This window comes from Somniosus microcephalus, chromosome 5, assembly GCF_052327205.1.
Source record: "Somniosus microcephalus isolate GS21.2 chromosome 5, FLI_Smic_1.0, whole genome shotgun sequence".
Lineage (NCBI taxonomy): Eukaryota > Metazoa > Chordata > Chondrichthyes > Squaliformes > Somniosidae > Somniosus > Somniosus microcephalus.
In genome coordinates this window covers 146,714,180-146,734,483 of record NC_140991.1, presented here as the reverse complement: position 1 = coordinate 146,734,483, position 20,304 = coordinate 146,714,180, and the positions used below count along the sequence as shown (strand labels likewise).

The following is a 20,304-nucleotide window of genomic DNA, read 5'->3' as shown; positions in this document are numbered from 1 at the left end:
CCCCATTGCAACTCCAGCACTCATACAATGAGAGACATGCTTCCACCAGGAACATCATTGAGCAGATCATCAGAATGCTGTCATCCTGAGAGAGGACCCACTGACCCGGGGCAGCACCTCAGCATCCCTACCAATCTGCTGGCGGATCACCCAAATGAGGTCGTTGAATTTCTTCCGGCACTGTCAGGCTGCGTACGACCACAATACTGGCCGAGACCGCCTGGGCTACTTCCCTCCACATTGCCCTGAATACCTGGGGCAATGGCCTCCTTCCAGTGTCCGGGAACAGCACTGCCCTCCTTTGCTCCACTCCCGCAACCAATGCCTCGTCTGTGAAACGACGAGCTCTCTCACTGGGAGTGGGATCAGCCATCACGATCAGGGGATTGAATTGCTTGCATGGTCGCCTTCACAGCCAGCAATGCTGATAATGAAGATCTGCACAATGATGCAACCTCCCATTTAAGAGCTGGAAGGAGCCGGTGTGAAGGATCATTCCTGATTGCATAGCACCTGAAATTCATTATTGCTCTGCTGGTAGCACCCCTGTAGTGCTCTCCTTGGGTCATTATTGCTCTGCTGGTAGCGCCCCTGTAGTGCTCTCCTTGGGTCATTATTGCTCTGCTGGTAGTGCCCCTGTAGTGCTCTCCTTGGGTCATTATTGCTCTGCTGGTAGCGCCCCTGGAGTGCTCTCCTTGGGTCATTATTGCTCTGCTGGTAGCGCCCCTGGAGTGCTCTCCTTGGGTCATTATTGCTCTGCTGGTAGCACCCCTGGAGTGGTCTCCTTGGGTCATTATTGCTCTGCTGGTAGCGCCCCTGGAGTGCTCTCCTTGGGTCATTATTGCTCTGCTGGTAGCGCCCCTGGAGTGCTCTCCTTGGGTCATTATTGCTCTGCTGGTAGCGCCCCTGTAGTGCTCTCCTTGGGTCATTATTGCTCTGCTGGTAGCGCCCCTGGAGTGCTCTCCTTGGGTCATTATTGCTCTGCTGGTAGCACCCCTGGAGTGCTCTCCTTGGGTCATTATTGCTCTGCTGGTAGCACCCCTGTAGTGCTCTCCTTGGGTCATTATTGCTCTGCTGGTAGCGCCCCTGGAGTGCTCTCCTTGGGTCATTATTGCTCTGCTGGTAGCACCCCTGGAGTGCTCTCCTTGGGTCATTATTGCTCTGCTGGTAGCACCCCTGTAGTGCTCTCCTTGGGTCATTATTGCTCTGCTGGTAGCGCCCCTGGAGTGCTCTCCTTGGGTCATTATTGCTCTGCTGGTAGCGCCCCTGTAGTGCTCTCCTTGGGTCATTATTGCTCTGCTGGTAGCGCCCCTGGAGTGCTCTCCTTGGGTCATTATTGCTCTGCTGGTAGCACCCCTGGAGTGCTCTCCTTGGGTCATTATTGCTCTGCTGGTAGCACCCCTGTAGTGCTCTCCTTGGGTCATTATTGCTCTGCTGTTAGCGCCCCTGGAGTGCTCTCCTTGGGTCATTATTGCTCTGCTGGTAGCGCCCCTGGAGTGCTCTCCTTGGGTCATTATTGCTCTGCTGGTAGCGCCCCTGTAGTGCTCTCCTTGGGTCATTAGTGCTCTGCTGGTAGTGCCCCTGGAGTGCTCTCCTTGGGTCATTATTGCTTTGCTGGTAGCGCCCCTGGAGTGCTCTCCTTGGGTCATTATTGCTCTGCTGGTAGCACCCCTGTAGTGCTCTCCTTGGGTCATTATTGCTCTGCTGGTAGCGCCCCTGGAGTGCTCTCCTTGGGTCATTATTGCTCTGCTGGTAGCACCCCTGGAGTGCTCTCCTTGGGTCATTATTGCTCTGCTGGTAGCACCCCTGTAGTGCTCTCCTTGGGTCATTATTGCTCTGCTGGTAGCGCCCCTGTAGTGCTCTCCTTGGGTCATTAGTGCTCTGCTGGTAGCACCCCTGGAGTGCTCTCCTTGGGTCATTATTGCTCTGCTGGTAGCGCCCCTGGAGTGCTCTCCTTGGGTCATTATTGCTCTGCTGGTAGCACCCCTGGAGTGCTCTCCTTGGGTCATTATTGCTCTGCTGGTAGCACCCCTGGAGTGCTCTCCTTGGGTCATTATTGCTCTGCTGGTAGCGCCCCTGGAGTGCTCTCCTTGGGTCATTATTGCTCTGCTGGTAGCACCCCTGGAGTGCTCTCCTTGGGTCATTATTGCTCTGCTGGTAGCGCCCCTGGAGTGCTCTCCTTGGGTCATTATTGCTCTGCTGGTAGCGCCCCTGTAGTGCTCTCCTTGGGTCATTATTGCTCTGCTGGTAGCGCCCCTGTAGTGCTCTCCTTGGGTCATTAGTGCTCTGCTGGTAGCACCCCTGGAGTGCTCTCCTTAGGTCATTATTGCTCTGCTGGTAGCGCCCCTGGAGTGCTCTCCTTGGGTCATTATTGCTCTGCTGGTAGCGCCCCTGTAGTGCTCTCCTTGGGTCATTATTGCTCTGCTGGTAGCGCCCCTGGAGTGCTCTCCTTGGGTCATTATTGCTCTGCTGGTAGCGCCCCTGGAGTGCTCTCCTTGGGTCATTAGTGCTCTGCTGGTAGCGCCCCTGGAGTGCTCTCCTTGGGTCATTATTGCTCTGCTGGTAGCGCCCCTGGAGTGCTCTCCTTGGCTCATTATTGCTCTGCTGGTAGCACCCCTGGAGTGCTCTCCTTAGGTCATTATTGCTCTGCTGGTAGCGCCCCTGTAGTGCTCTCCTTGGGTCATTATTGCTCTGCTGGTAGCGCCCCTGGAGTGCTCTCCTTGGGTCATTATTGCTCTGCTGGTAGCGCCCCTGTAGTGCTCTCCTTGGGTCATTATTGCTCTGCTGGTAGCGCCCCTGTAGTGCTCTCCTTGGGTCATTAGTGCTCTGCTGGTAGCGCCCCTGGAGTGCTCTCCTTGGGTCATTAGTGCTCTGCTGGTAGCGCCCCTGTAGTGCTCTCCTTGGGTCATTATTGCTCTGCTGGTAGCGCCCCTGTAGTGCTCTCCTTGGGTCATTATTGCTCTGCTGGTAGCACCCCTGGAGTGCTCTCCTTGGGTCATTATTGCTCTGCTGGTAGCGCCCCTGGAGTGCTCTCCTTGGGTTATTATTGCTCTGCTGGTAGCGCCCCTGGAGTGCTCTCCTTGGGTCATTAGCGTTTGATTTAGTGCTCGAGCTCGTTCCAGGAGCACTAAAAGCCAGTTTAGGGAAACCTCCGACTGTTTTGGCGCTAATGTTTTACAATTTCAAAATTTAGTGCCCCAAAACGGAGCAATACCGAATTTCTCGCCCAAAAAATCCAAAATTGTCAGGAACAGAGTGGGAAATGAAGTTGTCCAATGTTAACCACTTGCCCGCACATTTCTGCTGAACGGGAGGAATTAAAATTCCCCAACAAAAAATTGTAAGGCCATACACTCCATTCAAAATTAAAGAATGAAGAGATAATGGCCTAGAAATTCACTGGCCTTAGCGCCGCTTTTGAGGCGCTAGAGGGCCTAGCGGCGAAGTTATGGCCAGTTTTGAAATTGACAGGGGCCCTAAATCGGCGTTAGGCCAGTAGCGCTGCGCCGGCACCGATGACGTCATCGGTGTGCGCAGCGTCCCGGTTGCCATGGTAACCCGCCCGAACTCAGAAATTGAGTTGCGGCCGCCTCGCCCGTGGCAGCCGCAAGCAACGTTCTGGCAGAGGTGCCTTACAGAACGTTGCGCCAGCGCATTAAAGGCCCCACGGCGGCCGGCCGCTTTCCCGCCGCCCGCCTGGCCGCAGCTCCCTCCCCGGACTTCCCCCCCCCCCCCCCCCCGGAACAGAAGCAAGCCCGGCACTTGTCCGAGGTGCCGGGCTCATTTTTAAAAAGATTATCGCGGGCCGCGGCCAGGTGCAGGCAGCTCCTCCTTAAGGGAAGGAGGAGGCCTGCACTTCCCGAACCTGCCGCACCGCAGCGGGCGCCGCAGCGCCGGAATAGCGCCGAAATTCAGCGCATAGCGCCAGTTTTCAGGCGCTAACAGCTTTCAGCAGCGCCGGCAGCCGTTTGGGCGCAGAAGTAGTGAATTTTTGGCCCGCCCAGCGCGACTTAGCTCCGGCACTAACTTCCGGCGCTAAAGCCGTCGCTGCGCCAAAACCCAATTTCTAGGCCAATATTTGCAATCTTTAGTGGCATATAAAGGTAAATTTACCAATCCCACACTCCCAGCAGAAAGCTGTGCTGTAAGGGAAAGCTGGTCAGAGAATCTGTGTTACGTGCTGTAGCCCTGCCTCCAACCTGTGCTCCCTTGAAGAGGGACTCTCCACTGGAAGGGCAGGAGTGAAGAACTTTTCCTATTGTTTGAACCTATACTAACTTGAACTAAATGTTATCCTTTTTCTACTACAAAAAAACACAGTATCTAGTTGGTCTGGTATATGGGACAGAGCAATGTGATTTGAACACATTTTTACCATAAAAATTTGCAATTGTTCAATGTCCAGATGATAGTCAGATTTCTCAGGTTCTGAAATGCATTCGCTTGAACTGGCAACACAGGCACAAGAAACAGTCTGTGGAGGGAGGAGAAAATGAGAAGCTTGGTTCCTGTGCCTGTACTGGGTATTGCGCTGGGTCTCTGCTGGAGGACATCAAGGCTTGCACTCTGATCCATGGGGCAAGTCTCATCTATGGTCACGCATTCTGGGGGTGTGGCTGCCTTCTCTGGAATTGGCACTGCTTTGCTCCATTGGAGTAAGCTCATCCAGGTGCAGTGAAAATAGCTGGAGTATAGGTTAGGCCTTCATAACGCACAGCCACGGGAAGTGCCTCCCTTCTCCTCTAAAACAGTATCATACTCAAATTTGATTTTTTTTTAATGGTTTTCCTCCGTAGGTTAGTTTTGAACTCTTTTTTTACTTTCTCATTTTTATTTGAGCCCTGTTACCACTTGCCAGCCATGGGTGTTTCACTGTCATGTTCAACAGCCCCTCTGGAATTCCTTTGGAATTCCTCTTATCCTCTGAGCTGGAGGACAAAGAAAAATTCTAGCGGATTCATCTGAAGGATACCTGCTATCTGCCTGTATCTGAGGCGGGTAGTACTGACCCACTATTACCCATGTAGGGTGGTCCACAGAATGCGTCAGTTCTTCTTGGGCGTATCACAGGAGATTTGATGAGGGACACTGCTCTCCAGGTTGGGATTGGGCCCTTAAAGTGACATTTGTTTTTCCAATCAGTCTTGATATGTTGGAAGTTGAAAGAGTACATGCACAGTGACAGACATGTGCACAGCCTGCACACCAACCCAAGTGTCAGTAAGTGAATCTACATCAAATTGACCTTTGGTGATAGGACCTTGAAAGAAGTGAGCATGGCAACGTTTCCAATTCTACATTGAAGGTGTGCCAAACCGAGGGCTGGGTATGCATGAAATGCAAAAAATGTGCAGTAAGGTAGTGCAAGTGTTTGGCTTGAATGAGGAGTACAGGCAACTCTTTGAATTGAGCAATATTTGGGTCATGCACAAGATACACGTCGAGAGCTATTTCCTTGCCAAATTCTTTTGTATGACTTTTTCACCACCCAATCCCACGTCCAGAAAGTAGTGTGCGTAGGATTGAGCAAGCTTACCACCTGCAGCCATAAATGATGGCTTGGTGTCCTCTGGGGAGGGGGCCCTGCAATGTAAAATTGGGTAATCTATCTCACAGCCACTTCATGCATGTCTAATTAGCCATCTCTGAAACAGGGGAGAAGCTGCTGTATCACTTACTCCCCACAGATTGTGCTCCCAACTTTGGGTTTCCTTTCACTTCATCACAAAGCTGTCGGATTGTCGTAAAAACCCAAATACTGTAATGTTCTTTAGGGACCGAAACCTGCCATCATTACCTATATGTGACTCGGGTCCCACAATAACATGATTGACTCTTAGTTGCCCTTTGAAGTGGCCTAACAAGTCACTCAGTTGTATCAAACTGTGTACAGTGGTTAAAACCATGGCTCACCACCACCTCCTCAGGGCAACTAGGGATGAGCAATAAATATGAACCTTGTCAACAACGTCCACACCCTGAGAATGAAAAAGAAATCTAAGTCTGACGCTTCTCTCAGCCTTGGTCAAGACTCACAAATAGGCTGAACTAGATATTTATCCCTGTTAGTTTATTGGATGGTAAGGTCCCTCCAGGGCTAATGCGTAAGTGAGTTGACAAGATTGTACTTGTGAATCAGGACGGAGAAAGGATGAGGGAACTAGATGTAATATCTCCAAGTTTGCAGACGACACAAAGCTGCGTGGGCGTGTGTACTGTGAGGAGGATGCCAAGAAACTCCAGTATGATTTGGACAGGTTGGGTGATTGGGCAGAAGCATGGCAGATGCAATATAACGTGGATAAATGCGAGGTTATCCACTTTGGTGTCAAAAACAGGAAGGCAGATTATTATCTGAATGGCAATAGATTGGGAAAAGGGGAAGTGCAACGAGACCTGGGCGTCCTTGTGCACCAGTTGCTGAAGGTAAGCATGCAGGTGCAGCAGGCGGTTAAGAAGGCAAATGGTATGTTGGCCTTCGTAGTGAGAGGGTTTGAGTACAGGAACAAGGATGTCTTGCTGCAGTTGTACTGGGCCTTGGTGAGACCACATCTTGAGTATTGTGTGCAGTTTTGGTCGCCTTATCTGAGGAAGGATGTTCTTGCCCTGGAAGGAGTGCAGCGAAGATTCACCAGGCTGATACCTGGGATGGCAGGAATGACGTATGAGGAGAGATTGGGTCGATTGGGCTTGTACTCGCTGGAGTTTAGAAGAATGAGAGAGGATCTCATTGAAACTTATAAAATTCCATCAGGACTAGACAGAGTAGATGCAGGAAGGATGTTCCCGATGGTCGGGGAGTCCAGAACCAGGGGTCACAGTCTAAGGCTAAGGGGTAAGCCATTTAGGACAGAGATGAGGAGGCATTTCTTCACCCAGAGAGTGGTGAACCTGTGGAATTCTCTACCAAAGAAGGCAGTAGAGGCCAATTCATTAAATATATTCAAGAAGGAGTTAGGTATATTTCTTAAGGCTAAAGGGAACAAGGGATATGGGGAGAAGGCAGGAACAGGGTTCTGAATTTGGATGATCAGCCATGATCTCATTGAATGGAGGAGCAGGCTCGAGGGGCCGAATGGCCTACTCCTGCTCCTATCTTCTGTGTTTCTATGACTGGGGGTATGAGGTGGAAGCAAGAGAATTACATCACCAACTGGCGTCTAAAATCAAATCAAATCAAATCAACTTTTATTGTCATTGTTAGTGCACAAGTGCAGTACAACGAAATGTAGACTTGCGGCTCCCGAGAGTGTACATTTGAATTAAGACATTTAAACATTCAACATACATTTGGCTTGTAGTATATTAACATAAATATAACCATAATAAAGTGCATTGGCAGATGTGCAGGCTTTAGAGTTTATTTGTGGAGTTCAGTAGGATGACAGCCCTGGGAAAGAAGCTGTTCCTAAATCTGGTCGTACGGGTGCGAATGCATCTGTAGCGTCTCCCAGATGGCAGGAGGGCGAACAGACTGTGGCTGGGGTGGGTAGGGTCTTTGATGATGGACCGTGAACTCCGTAGACAGCGTTTCTGGTATATGTGCTCTATGGTCGGTAGCCGGGTGCCGGTAATGCGTTGGGCAGTTTTGACTACCCGCTGCAGGGCTTTCCGGTCATAGTAGCTACAGCTGCCATACCATACTGTGATACAGTTTGTCAGGATGCTCTCTGTAGTGCAGCGGTAAAAGTTAGAGAGGATCAGGGGTGACAGGTTACATCCCTTCAGCCTCCTTAGGAAATATAAGCGCTGCTGGGCCTTCTTCACCAGAGAGGAGGTGTTGCGGGACCAGGAGAGGTCTTCCGTGATGTGGACTCCGAGGAACTTAAAGCTGTCCATGTTGTGTATGTACCTTTAAGAGAATAACTGGTCTCAGACTGCAGTACCGGCAGTGACCACCCCTGTATAAAAGGCGCTAGGGAGCCTCTGTTGTTTCAGTTTCACTATTGACTTCCATCAGTAAAGACGTGTTTTGTTCAACTCCTGCTGTCCGTGTCTCAATCATTCACAGACGTAATACTGGCGACGAGCAGATACAAACCTACCTACAGTCTGCACCCCCTCCTGGGATCCATTCCTACAGCGAAGTGAGCAGAGGTCGAGGCCAGAAAGTAAAGAAAGTAAGAGGCAGTAGAAACGGGCGTCGACCATGGGCATCCGCCCCTGTGATAGCGGAGTTGAAGATTGCTGGAGAAGCTGTCGGAAGCGGGGCCTGGTTCCTGTCGACGGTGCTTCAGCTAATCGGGCTGGTGGCAGGTAGTGCACTGATCCTTCCTGGGCTGTGGCGGTCGCGAACTCGAGCGGGTGGTTTGCAACGGGGCCGAGCAGCGTTGTCGGGAAGAAGAGAGAGAGAGGGTGGAGCACACAGGGCGCGGCTGGTGCTACAAAGCCGGGCTGCATATAGACCCGCGAAGAGGGAGGCAAGAGTCCCACAGGGTTGTTCCACGATGGGAAAATAATAAAAAAAGAAATATTAAACGCGCAAGAAACCGCGAGGAGCTGCAGGTTGCAACGGGAACCGCGGAAAGCAGCGCTAGCAACAGCGGGGAAGAAGGCAAAGCGCGGGAGGCGCCATCTTAATCAGCGGGGAAGAAGGCAAAGCGCGGGAGGTGCCATTTTGTTAAATCGGGGAAGAAGGCAAAGCGCGGGAGGCGCCATTTTAGATTTGCAAGATGCCGAAGACTGGCTGTATCACTGCTTTTGATAATGCAATAGAGGACTGGACCACGTATGTGGAAAGAGTCGAGGTATATTTCGAGGCAAACGAAATAGCGGAGGAGAAAAAGGCATCGATATTGCTAAACTTAATGGGCGCTAGAACATACGGCCTATTGCGGGACCTGGTTACTCCAGCCAAACCGAAGGCGAAGGGTTTTAACGAAATTGTTGCTGTCCTACAGGAACACCTAAACCTTGCACCGCTGTTAATAGCAGAAAGATTTAAATTCCACAGGAGAACTCAGCATAAAGATGAGAGCAATGCTGAGTACCTTACGGAATTACGCAAGCTATCAAAGCACTGCCAGTTCGGAGCAGGACTGGCAGATACCCTACGGGACAAATTTGTCTGTGGACTCCTGAGTGAAGGAACACAGAAGAAGTTACTCTCAGAGAAAGAGCTGACGCTAGATAAGGCTTTCAGCGTGGCAGTATCATATGAAGCAGCAGCCAGGGGAGCTGCAGAAATTCAACAAAAACCACAGGAATACGGCACCCACGAAATGACACGGGGATTTGCAAAATGTTATCGCTGCGGCAGAACTAACCATGACCAGAAGGACTGCTGGCCCAAAGACAAAATATGCAGGCAATGTGGGAAGATGGGACACATTGCACGAGTTTGCAGGTCTGGGAAGAAGACCAGCGACAACAAAAAGGCTACTAAGGAACCGTACAAGAAAGTACAAAAGATGACGGACAGTAGTTCCAAAGACCAGATGAGCGATAGTGAATCCGGGAACAGGAGACTAAGCTGTCTCAAACTTCACAATGTAATCGCAAAAGAGGATCACTGAACCACTTGGGTCACCCTCACGATAGCAGGGTCCCAAGTTAAAATGGAATTGGATACAGGATCAGCGCTAACCGTCATGAATCGACGAGACTACGAGCGGCTATTTTCACACATACCCTTGAGAGAGACATCCATCGTCTTGACGACGTATACGGGGCAAAAAGTATACCCCAGAGGAAAAATAAGGGTGCCTGTCGAATACAACGGCAAGAAAATACGGAAATTGTATCTCTACATACTGCCAAATGGTGGACCACCGTTATTGGGACGGGAATGGATCAGGAAGATAAACTTTGATTGGCACTCCATTCATGCAATGACGGTGGACGGTAAAAAAGATGAAGACGTCACTCCTGGATGATTGTCAACAATCTTAGCTAACGCCAAAGAGGTATTTCAACAAGAACTGGGCACGCTTAAAGGCGTAACCGCCTCGATAAAAATAGAAGAGAATGCAGTTCCCAAGTTTTTCAAAGCAAGACCGGTACCATATGCAATTCGCCCAGCCATCGAGGCAGAGCTGGAGAATCTGGAGAAGGCAGGCGTGTTGTCTAAGGTCGACTAGAGCGAGTGGGCGACACCCATTGTTCCTGTCATGAAGAAAACGTTAAGCAATAAGTCCGGGAAGCCAAGGAAGATTCGCATCTGTGGGGATTTCAAGGTGACGGTGAACCCAGTCCTTCACACAGTACAATATCCTCTTCCAAGGATAGAAGACATCTTCGCCTCACTGGAGGGAAGCGTTTTACAAAAATTGAGCTAGCACAAGCATATTTGCAGATGGAGGTTGAAGAGTCCTCTAGGAAGTATCTCACGATAAACACTCACAAAGGTCTTTACCAGTATCATCAATTGGTATTCGGAGTAGCATCGGCTCCGGCGATATGGCAAAGAGCGATGGAACAAGTCCTGCAAGGGATTCCGGGGACTCAGTGTTACTTGGACGACATCCTTGTGACAGGTGACGATGACAGTGAACACCTTAACAACCTAGAACAGGTGCTCACTAGACTACGGGAACATGGGCTGCGAGCCAACTGCCCCAAGTGCGAATTTTTTAAGAAACAGATATCGTATTGTGGCCACGTGATTGATGAAGAGGGGTTACATAAGTCCCCTGACAAAATTGAAGCGATTGTTAAGGCCCCAGCGCCTGAAAATGTGTCGCAACTGAGGTCATTCCTCGGATTGGTGAATTGCTACCATAAGTTTTTGCCGAATTTGTCGACACTTCTGCACCCACTGAACGCTATGCTACGAACAGGGGTAGCATGGAAATGGAGCGATGATTGTAAGCGGGCCTTTCAGAAGAGTAAGGACTTAATCACTTCAAGGGAAGTATTGGCTCACTACAACCCAGCACTGCCGATCAGACTGGCGTGTGATGCGTCTCCCTACGGCATTGGGGCGGTACTGTCACATAAATTCCATGATGGTTTAGAGAGGCCGATAGCTTTTGCGTCACGCTCGTTAACTTCTGCCGAGCGTAACTACGCCCAGATTGACAGAGAGGCCCTCAGCCTAGTGTGGGGGGGTGAAGAAGTTCAATCACTACCTGCACGGTCAAAAATTTACTCTACTAACCGATCATCAATCTCTTGTCTCCATTTTCAACCCTCAGAAGGGCGTACCGATAATGACAGCACAACGGCTGCATAGGTGGTCCCTTTTCCTAGGGGCACACCAATATGACATCGAGTACAAAGGAACTAAACAGCATGGAAATGCTGATGGATTGTCACGTCTACTGTTGCTGACGGTGGAAGAAGAAGACCTTGCAGTGGATCCAATGGAGTTATTCCACTCGACCATAGTCGAATGTCTCCCTGTGATGAATGCAAACATAGAAAAGGAAACACGGAATGACCCGACACTATCACGGGTCTATGATTTAACGGTGAAGGGATGGCCAGCACATGGCGAACCACTGCTGCCAGCATTCTCGCCGAGAAGAGAACAGCTGTCAGTGTGCAGAGGAACCTTGATGTGTGGATCCAGAGTCGTAATTCCACCTAAGTTGACGGATAGAGTGCTCAATGAGCTTCATGAGGGTCATCTGGGTGGGGTAAAAATGAAGAACTTAGCCAGAGCGTTTGTGTGGTGGCCGGGAATCGATAGAGAAATCGAAGAGATGACCAAGAGCTGTGCAGGATGCCAGAAGGTCCAAAACACCCCACCACAAGCTCCTCTGCCTCCATGGGAGTGGCCCTCATCTCCATGGCAAAGGGTGCACATTGATTTTGCTGGTCCCTTCATGGACTCGATGTTTTTAATTGCGGTGGATGCACATTCAAAGTGGCCAGAGGTAATAAAAATGTCCTCAACCACCACGGAAAAAACTATCGCAGTTTTACGAACCATATTCGCCAGGAATGGGCTGCCTGAACAGATTTGCTCTGACAATGGACCACAGTTTGTGTCTGAAGAGTTCCGGAGGTTCTTAAAGAACAATGGTGTTAAGCATTATACATCTGCCCCATATCATCCAGCCACTAATGGATTGGCCGAGAGGTTTGTCCAAACATTCAAGAAGGCTATCAAGGCAATGTGTAATGAAGATATACCCCTACAACACAAGGTGGACAACTTCTTGTTTGCCTACCGGAATGCGACACATGCGGTTACCAACCAAACTCCAGCCATGATGTTCTTCAATCGAAGACTACGATGCCGCTTGGATTTGGTTAAGCCAAACGTCTGAAGAGATGTAAAGAACAGGCAGTTTCAGAATATGAATGAAAGGCCAACCAGGAGTTTTAAGATAGGTCAACCAGTTTTGGCCCGGGACTACCGCACAGAGAAATGGCAGCCAGGAACGATTTGTACACGGCAAGGACCTCTCATGTATACCGTGGACGTTGGGGAGAGCATTGTAAGACGCCATGCTGACCAGATTCTAGAGTCACTGGAAAACGTCAACTCCACACCACGATCTGATACACCTGGTAATGAAATTGACGTTCCAATTGCAGCTACCGCAGAACCGGTAATATTGGAAGCAGATGAACCAAACAACGACATTGATCCCGACTCAACATTGCCAGAAGAACCTGATACCCCAAAGAGGCGTTATCCAGACAGAATCAGGAAGCCTCCTCAAAGACTGAACTTATAATTGCTTAAACTTAACCAATGTATCTAGCAACCGTAATTGTGATTGTAATTAGTTATCATTTAGTTGTTAAATGAATGTTATGTACTGTTTATCTAAAAGGGGAGGAATTGTTGTGTATGTACCTTTAAGAGAATAACTGGTCTCAGACTGCAGTACCGGCAGTGACCACCCCTGTATAAAAGGCGCTAGGGAGCCTCTGTTGTTTCAGTTTCACTATTGACTTCCATCAGTAAAGACGTGTTTTGTTCATCTCCTGCTGTCCGTGTCTCAATCATTCACGGACGTAATAGTCCACCCTTTCCACCAGAGCCCCATTGATGTGGATGGGGGTGTGACTTCCACCTTTGGACTTCCTGAAGTCCACAATGATTTCTTTGGTTTTCGTGGTGTTAAGGGCCAGGTTGTTATCGGCGCACCACTTCATGAGATGCTGGACCTCCTCCCTGTAGGCTGACTCATCGGTGTTGGTGATTTGGCCTACTACCGTGGTGTCATCCGCAAACTTGATGATGGTGTTGGAACCATTTACAGCCACACAGTCGTGGGTGAAGAGGGAGTAGAGGAGGGGGCTCAGCACACATCCTTGTGGGGCCCCCGTGTTCAGGATCAGGTGGGGGGAGGTGTGGTTACCTAATTTGACAGACTGGGGTCTGTTTGTTTGGAAGTCCAGGGTCCAGTTGCAGAGGGAAGTGTTCAGGCCAAGAGTTTGGAGTTTGGTGGCCAGCTTGTTGGGGACGATAGTGTTGAATGCTGAGCTGTAGTCTATGAACAGCGTTCTGATGTAGGTCTCCTTACCATCTAGGTGATTCAGTGCCGAGTGTAGAGCAGTTGTGATTGCATCCTCCGTTGATGTGTTTGCACGATAGGCAAACTGGTGTTGGTCAAGAGAGGCAGGAACACTGGCTTTGATGTGGGCTAAGACCAGTCTCTCGAAACACTTCATTATGATGTAATATGACACAAATCAGCACCCTAGGTGATCATGGGTGACATTGTTGAATGTTATGATAACCCGAACTGAAGGGTCAGGGAACAGGATGTGTGAGTACACCCATGAGAAACATAAGTTACCTGGGAACAAAGGACATCAATCTAGATTCCATACATAGTCTAGCAAAGGCCAGGAAATTAGTTAAGAATAGTTAATTAATAATCTCTTGGAGAGGGTTGTGTCCTTGCCTAAACTTAACAATAAGACTGTAATTTGCAATCTGAGCACTATCCAACCATGTAGCGGGAGATTCTAATCAATTACCTCCAGCCCCGCCCCCTCCCCCACCTCCCCGATCCTTTCCAGTCCAGAAAGGCAGAAATGGCTTGTAGCTGATGTCTCGTGTGGCAAGATATTGGGTTACTGCTGTGTGCGCAGATGTGATATGTTGCAGGAAAGGCAACCAGAATGTGGCATGCATGATGAAGATGCACTGAAGAATGGGACCTAGACATGCTCAGTCACGTTGACAGCACTACTATATGAAATGGTTAATGTGGCTCAGGAGAGTGAAAATATTCAGGCCTAGAAATTGCAGTATGCCGGAAACCTGCTGGTAACAGCGCTGGCCAAGGCTAACGGATGCTCGCAGAGAGAATGCAGACATTTTGGCGCTGCCTGCTAATTAACATAAGAGGAGCGGAGAATTTGTAGTGTAACGCGTTCTTTCCGGCGCTAAACTCAGCAGGGGGTGGAAGGTCGCGTCTGTGTCCCACTTGCAGTTAAAGAGAACGGGGAAGAAACAAGTGAACCTGTTGGCCATGTATGGAACAGTTGCCATATTTGTTACAACACTTTACCTGCCACCCACTCACCAATCAATGTTACAGGCAAATTATGCATTTGTCGGGGGGGTCTGTGGTTTGATCGGACTTTGGGTTTTATGGGATCGGAGGAGAAGGGGGGAGGGTGTGGGTGACAAAATGGCAAATTAATTATCGAAAGTCCCTACCTCTCATTACACTGAAGTAGGTATTCAGTGTTGGTGAAAGGACCACAGTTCATTTTTTTTGACATTGAGCCAAGATGGTCCATTTAATGCTTTCAAGGACTCTCCCCATCCCTTTACCCACACATCTCAATCTAAAGGAATAGCGACTAAGCCAAGCTCTAAATTTTAAATGTTTGTTTAAATTTCCATGAAGCAAAAAGAAAATGATATAGAACAGGAACGATCAAATCATAATTTCATTGATATGCTGAGGTCACTTTAGTCACTGGCTTAGGAGGGTCTGACAACTGAGGGTTTTTTATTATTCCATGCTGAGGAGAGAGTGCTCATAACTGATAACTTCAAGAATTTCAATTCACACTTCAGATTTCAGAGATTGAAACACTGAACATCCATAGGTGATTCCTAATCCAAACCTCAAGCTTACTCTTATAGTCACTCAGAAGTAATCACTTGCAGTATTCTGCATCTTCCCATTTGTTACACATTCAGTATTACAATCTCAGGCAGGACAGTTTCATAAAAATTAAACTTTATCTACAAATCTCAAGGGATAGCTGTCAAGACCTAGGCTTGCAATTAATATAAAGACAGGAGATAATACCTGTAGTCCTGGCTGTCTTACACTTGTCAGTTGAAGCATCCTCAGGCTGTAACGCTGCTGAAGTGCTTTTAGCGATTGCATGCATGGGCGTGCTTTGGAGAGGGTGGCAAGAGGAACGGCGATATCCAAAATGGATGAGCGGGCGTCAGAAGTGCAGCGGCCGCCAATTTTTTCCCTGAAACGGGCCTTAACGGCCAGCGGTAAGACTGCAAATTTTTAGGCCATTCTGCTACACTACTAATTTAAATTGCTACTTTTTATATATAAATGAAACAACCAGGATAGAGTTAAACACATTGGCCTAGAAATTGAGTGCCCTTAGCGGCGATTTTGCGGCGCTAGAGGGCCTAGCGCTGCATTTGGCGCCGGCGCCGAAATTGCCTGGGGCCCTTACGCCGCGGTAGACCGGTAGCGCTGCGCCGGCACCGATGACGTCATCGGTGTGCGCAGCGTCCCGGTTGCCATGCCGACGGGCCCCAGCGCCGAAATTCAGTTGCGGCCGCCTCGCCCGTGACAGCCGCAGCTAAGACTCTGGCAACAGAGTCTTACGAGTCTTTGCGCCGGCGCATTAAAGGCCCCGCGGCGGCCGGCCGCTTTCCCGCCGGCCGCCTGGCCGCAGCTCCCTCCCCGGACTTCCCCCCCCCCCCCCCCGGAACAGAAGCAAGCCCGGCACTTGTCCGAGGTGCCGGGCTCATTTTTTAAAAGATTTTCGCGGGCCGCGATCGGGTGCAGGCAGCTCCTCCTTAAGGGAAGGAGGAGGCCTGCACTTCCCGAGCCTGCCGCACCGCATCGGGTGCCGCAGCGCCGGAATTGCGGCGCGAAACGGCAGTTAGCGCCGATTTACCGCCGCAAAGACCCTTCAGTAGCGCCGGCAGCCGTTTGGGCGCGGCCCTGCTGAATTTTTGGCGCGCGCAGGGGGACTTAGCGCCGGCACTAACTTCCGGCGCTAAAGCCCTGGCTAAGCCAAAACTCAATTTCTAGGCCAGCGATACTTATCAGTGGGATTGAAATTAAAAAAAGAGGACATAGATTGGAAATTACAATTATCAGGGTTGGTTCCCCTGAGTTAACACTGAAATTGGAACAGTTGAGGGCGAGGATGAAATATTACTTTGTCAGAAGGCAAAAGGAGTGCTGGAAGATCTTTTAAATTTAGGGGGTGATTTTTTAGTATGTGGTAGTATTTGGTGGATAATCGGCTTTAAACCCTTGCTTGCTGTGCGATGTGTTATGATTTGCTTTGTCTGTATCATGTGTAATATTAAACAAATGAAGTGAAGGCTGCTGTAACAGGTGGATAAAGATGTTAAGATAATGTGTGTGGTTTCTCTCAGGCCTGCAAGAGAGGGAACTATTAGGAACGCTAGTAGGGAAGGTTGTATTAAACCATCCATTTTATTTTAAAGACTCAATTTTGTAACAAACAAACAGCTTTTCCTGAATCTGCTGGCAACAGCATCCTGGAAAATGTCCAAAAATCAGCTCAGACATTCAAGGCCTCTATGGCTGGCACAGATAGAGTCATAAGGATAGTTGCCTGTTCTTTGTGTAGCTTCAACAGCCTTTAGATAAGCTTTACTGCCTTAAGGCCACCGTAGATAAGTAAGGTCATGAAACTTTCACCCACTTACACCGTAGAAGTGAACAGGTCTTTGGAATGCTGAGCCGCTGTAATTAGTGTAAACCAAGAGTAAAGGTTATGGAATGCAGGACTTGATGTAATGGCCTTTTAGCTGAGGATAAATGTAAGACCATTGTCACAGAAGTTAGGGAGGACCCTGAGCTAATAACCCTGTGACTGAGCTCAGCAACTGTAACGTGAGGTTTCCCACAGTCTTTGTGTCGCCGTGTGTGTTGTCTGTTCGTATTACTTCCTCTAATAAATCGATCAGCAAATGTTTGCAAGATTTTAGTGGATATTTGTTTTTAGATTTCTTAATGGTATTATTTTACTGTTTTATTTTTATTTGAGCCCTGTTATTTATTATTTTGTAATTTTTGAATGATACCTGCTATTCATTCAATCTTTTTTTAGGGAAATCGTGGATTTACTGGATTACTTGGACCAGCTGGACCTAAAGGAGATGGTTATCCCGGCCCTCAGGCAAGTAATGGCATTAATGCAACATTTTCTTTAACCTCTGCAGAATGGTCACAAACAGACAGCTTGTAAAGCACAGTTGGGTCATGCCTCCCAAGAATGCATATTGGGAACTCCCCATGACTTTCAATTCAATGGATTGCAAATCATGATTTCTCGATATATGCACCCAGTCAGCCGGTGCTGATGTGTCATTGGGTGTGCCACTTTTTCAATTCTGGGGAGGTTCAGCAATAAGTAACAAGATTGAGTAGATGGACCTGGGACGAAACAGTACAGCGATTAACATGCCCACTGGGGCTTTCAAGGGAAATAATCTAATTGTGTATTTTCTCAGTGAATTTTAGCAGCAATTTTGAAATATGCACAAATTCAATAAAATTCTGAGTGGCCACCTTTAAAGTGGACAAGAATACTGCAGTGAAAAGCTTTGTAGGTTAATAGGGTTTCTGTTTTCCTGTCTGTATCTATATTTGATGTGAATCTGTAATTAAATAAAGGAAGTTTGCAAATATGCCAAAATAGGAGAGAATGCAGGTTGTTCACAGTTATCCCTAAACTGAGTTTAGAACTGCAATGTAATTTTTAATAATTCTTGGGATGTGGTATCACTGATAAGGTCGACATTTATTGCCCGTCCCTAGTTGACCTTGAGAAGCTGGTGGTGGGCCTTTTTAAACCGTTGCATTCTGTGTGGTGAAGGTGCTTCCAAGATGCTGTTAGATAGGGAGTTCCAGAATTTTGATCCAGCAACGATGAAGGAACGCTGATCTATGTCCAAATCAGTATATGTGTGACTTGGATGAGATGGTGTTCCCATGAACCTGCTGCCCTTGTCTTTCTGAGTGGTGGAAATCACAAGTTTCAGAGGTGCTGTCGAAGAAGCCTTGATGAGTTGCTGCAGTGCACCCTGTAGATAGTACACACTGCAGTCATGGTGTGCCAGTGGTGGAGGGAGTGGATGTTTAGGCTTGAAAAAGGTGCTGACTAAAAGTAAGATATAACTCCAACGGGATGAAATATTCTGAAAAAAGTTAGCCCATGTCACTTTCATACACCTGTTGGAAACCTGCTTAAGTAAGTTTGAAATGTCTTTAAAAAAGTTGCCTAAGCTTCCTCTTACAGTAATCCCCAAATATAACAAGAAAATCATCCCAATACCTTTAACAAAGAAAACTGACAAACCTATAAGATTTAAATTGTCACTGACCTGCTCACTTTAAAAATAACCACTAAGAACTTCAAAGAAGTTTGGAAATTATATAAGGGCTTCCAGGATTCTCTGATACACAATCATACAATGATGATGGTAAATACTTAGTGGCTATTTTAAAATAACTGTTGGTTCCTCCTACATGTAGCAGACAATGTAGCCATTGGCACTCTTGGGTTTTCAGCCAGTTGACTTACCAGAGAGGAGACCAAGCAGACACAAGGACAGAATAAGGAAAATGTTATACAATGAACAGAGGAAAGAGGGAAACAATGAAAGAGTAAAAATATGAAGAATGAGGAGAGAAACAATGAGAGAAAGAGTGAAAGGGAAACAGAAGTTGTCCCACTTGCCATCAAATCCAGATGGTCCGACCTTGACATGATTCAATCCTGGTCTATACTGAGTTAACTAATCTCAACCAAGGTTGCTGTAGGAGAGCTACGTTTGAGGTCAGTGACCCTGCGTTGCTGAGGGGAAAGCTGACCAGTATGCTGATCAATAACCAGAGATCCCTGCTTGGAAATGTGACAGCAGAATTGGGCTTAGGTGTGATGTCATCCCTAGTTAGAAAGCCTGCTGGCACTTGATTCAAGGTTACATAAAAATAATGCATCCCCTCCCCTTCCCCGGATGCCAGTTACTAGAGGAAGACTGGCACCTCATTGCAGCCTACTCTGGTGAGGGACCAATTCCTTCACGAGGGGAAGGGACAAAATTGTAGAGAAAAAAATGGAAAACTAAATGCTAACAATCAAAAGGAGAAAGAAGCAGGAGAAAATAAAAGAGATAGAAAGTGAGAGAAGATCCGGATGGAATAAAGGGAATAAAAGCTGGTAAAGTCCCTTTCCTATTGGTTGATCACAGCTCTAGGGAAGCATCAATAGTTACCATGGTGGGTGATGTTCCCAGCTGGAGAGGAAAGGTGGCAAATGGAGGTGGGACCAGGGAATCTTAAGGAAAGAAGTTACACATATAGTATAACGGGGAAAAAACTGTTTCCATACGTTTTGCTATATCCTTACTCTTGAACATACAGAGAACTATACGCAAAATTGAAGCTACCTAAACAAGTTATTTCTGATTGGAAATTAGCTAAGGGCTAAGGGTAAATACATTGGCCTGAAATTTGCAGTCATCAGTGAAGCTCGCCGCTAACCTCGAAGAAAGCTGCCCACAAACATCTAGTGATCTCTGTGGTGTGAATTTCAGTTCTCCTGACATTAGTTTGAACCTGGCACTAAGTCAAGCGAACCTCCAGTGTCCAGCAATAGTGATGTCATCAAGCAGGCTAAGCAGCCAATCACGTTGAAGAATTCTCACAGGCAGCAAACCAGGAAGTAAAATGCACAGATTATAATTTACATTTTACAGAGAGCAAGATAAAGATTGGGATATGCACATAGGATTAAGGTAGAAGCTGAAATATAAACAAACTTAAAAAAATATATATATTAAAAGCCATGTAATCCTTATCATATTAATGGCAAAATTTGACATTCCACAAATATAAAATTAGTTTTTCAGGACCAGAATGGTTGTTCAGCAGTTAAAACCCAGTTTTTTGTTTTGTTTTATTCGTTCCTGGGGTGTGGGCGTTGCTGGTAAGGCCAGCATTTATTGCCCATCCCTACTTGCACTTGAAAAGGTGATGGTGTGCCGCCTTCTTGAATCGCTGCAGTCTATGTGGTGGTGGTGCTCCCATAGTGCTTTTAGGGCGGGAGTTCCAGGATTTTGATCCAGCGACGATGAAGGAACGCTGATATATTTCCAAGTCAGGATGGTGTGTAACTTGGAGGGTAACTTGCAGGTGA

General features: G+C 47.9%; 1 protein-coding gene across 1 annotated transcript in view; it reads left to right on the top strand.

The window, feature by feature from the left end:
* LOC147117386 (uncharacterized) overlaps positions 1 to 20,304 on the top strand; it is a 441,284-nt gene that overhangs the window by 326,707 nt on the left and 94,273 nt on the right. The window contains exon 23 of the mRNA XM_085988353.1: positions 17,212 to 17,280. Coding sequence (XP_085844479.1) covers positions 17,212 to 17,280 — 69 coding nt within the window. The remainder of the gene's footprint in view (positions 1 to 17,211; positions 17,281 to 20,304) is intronic.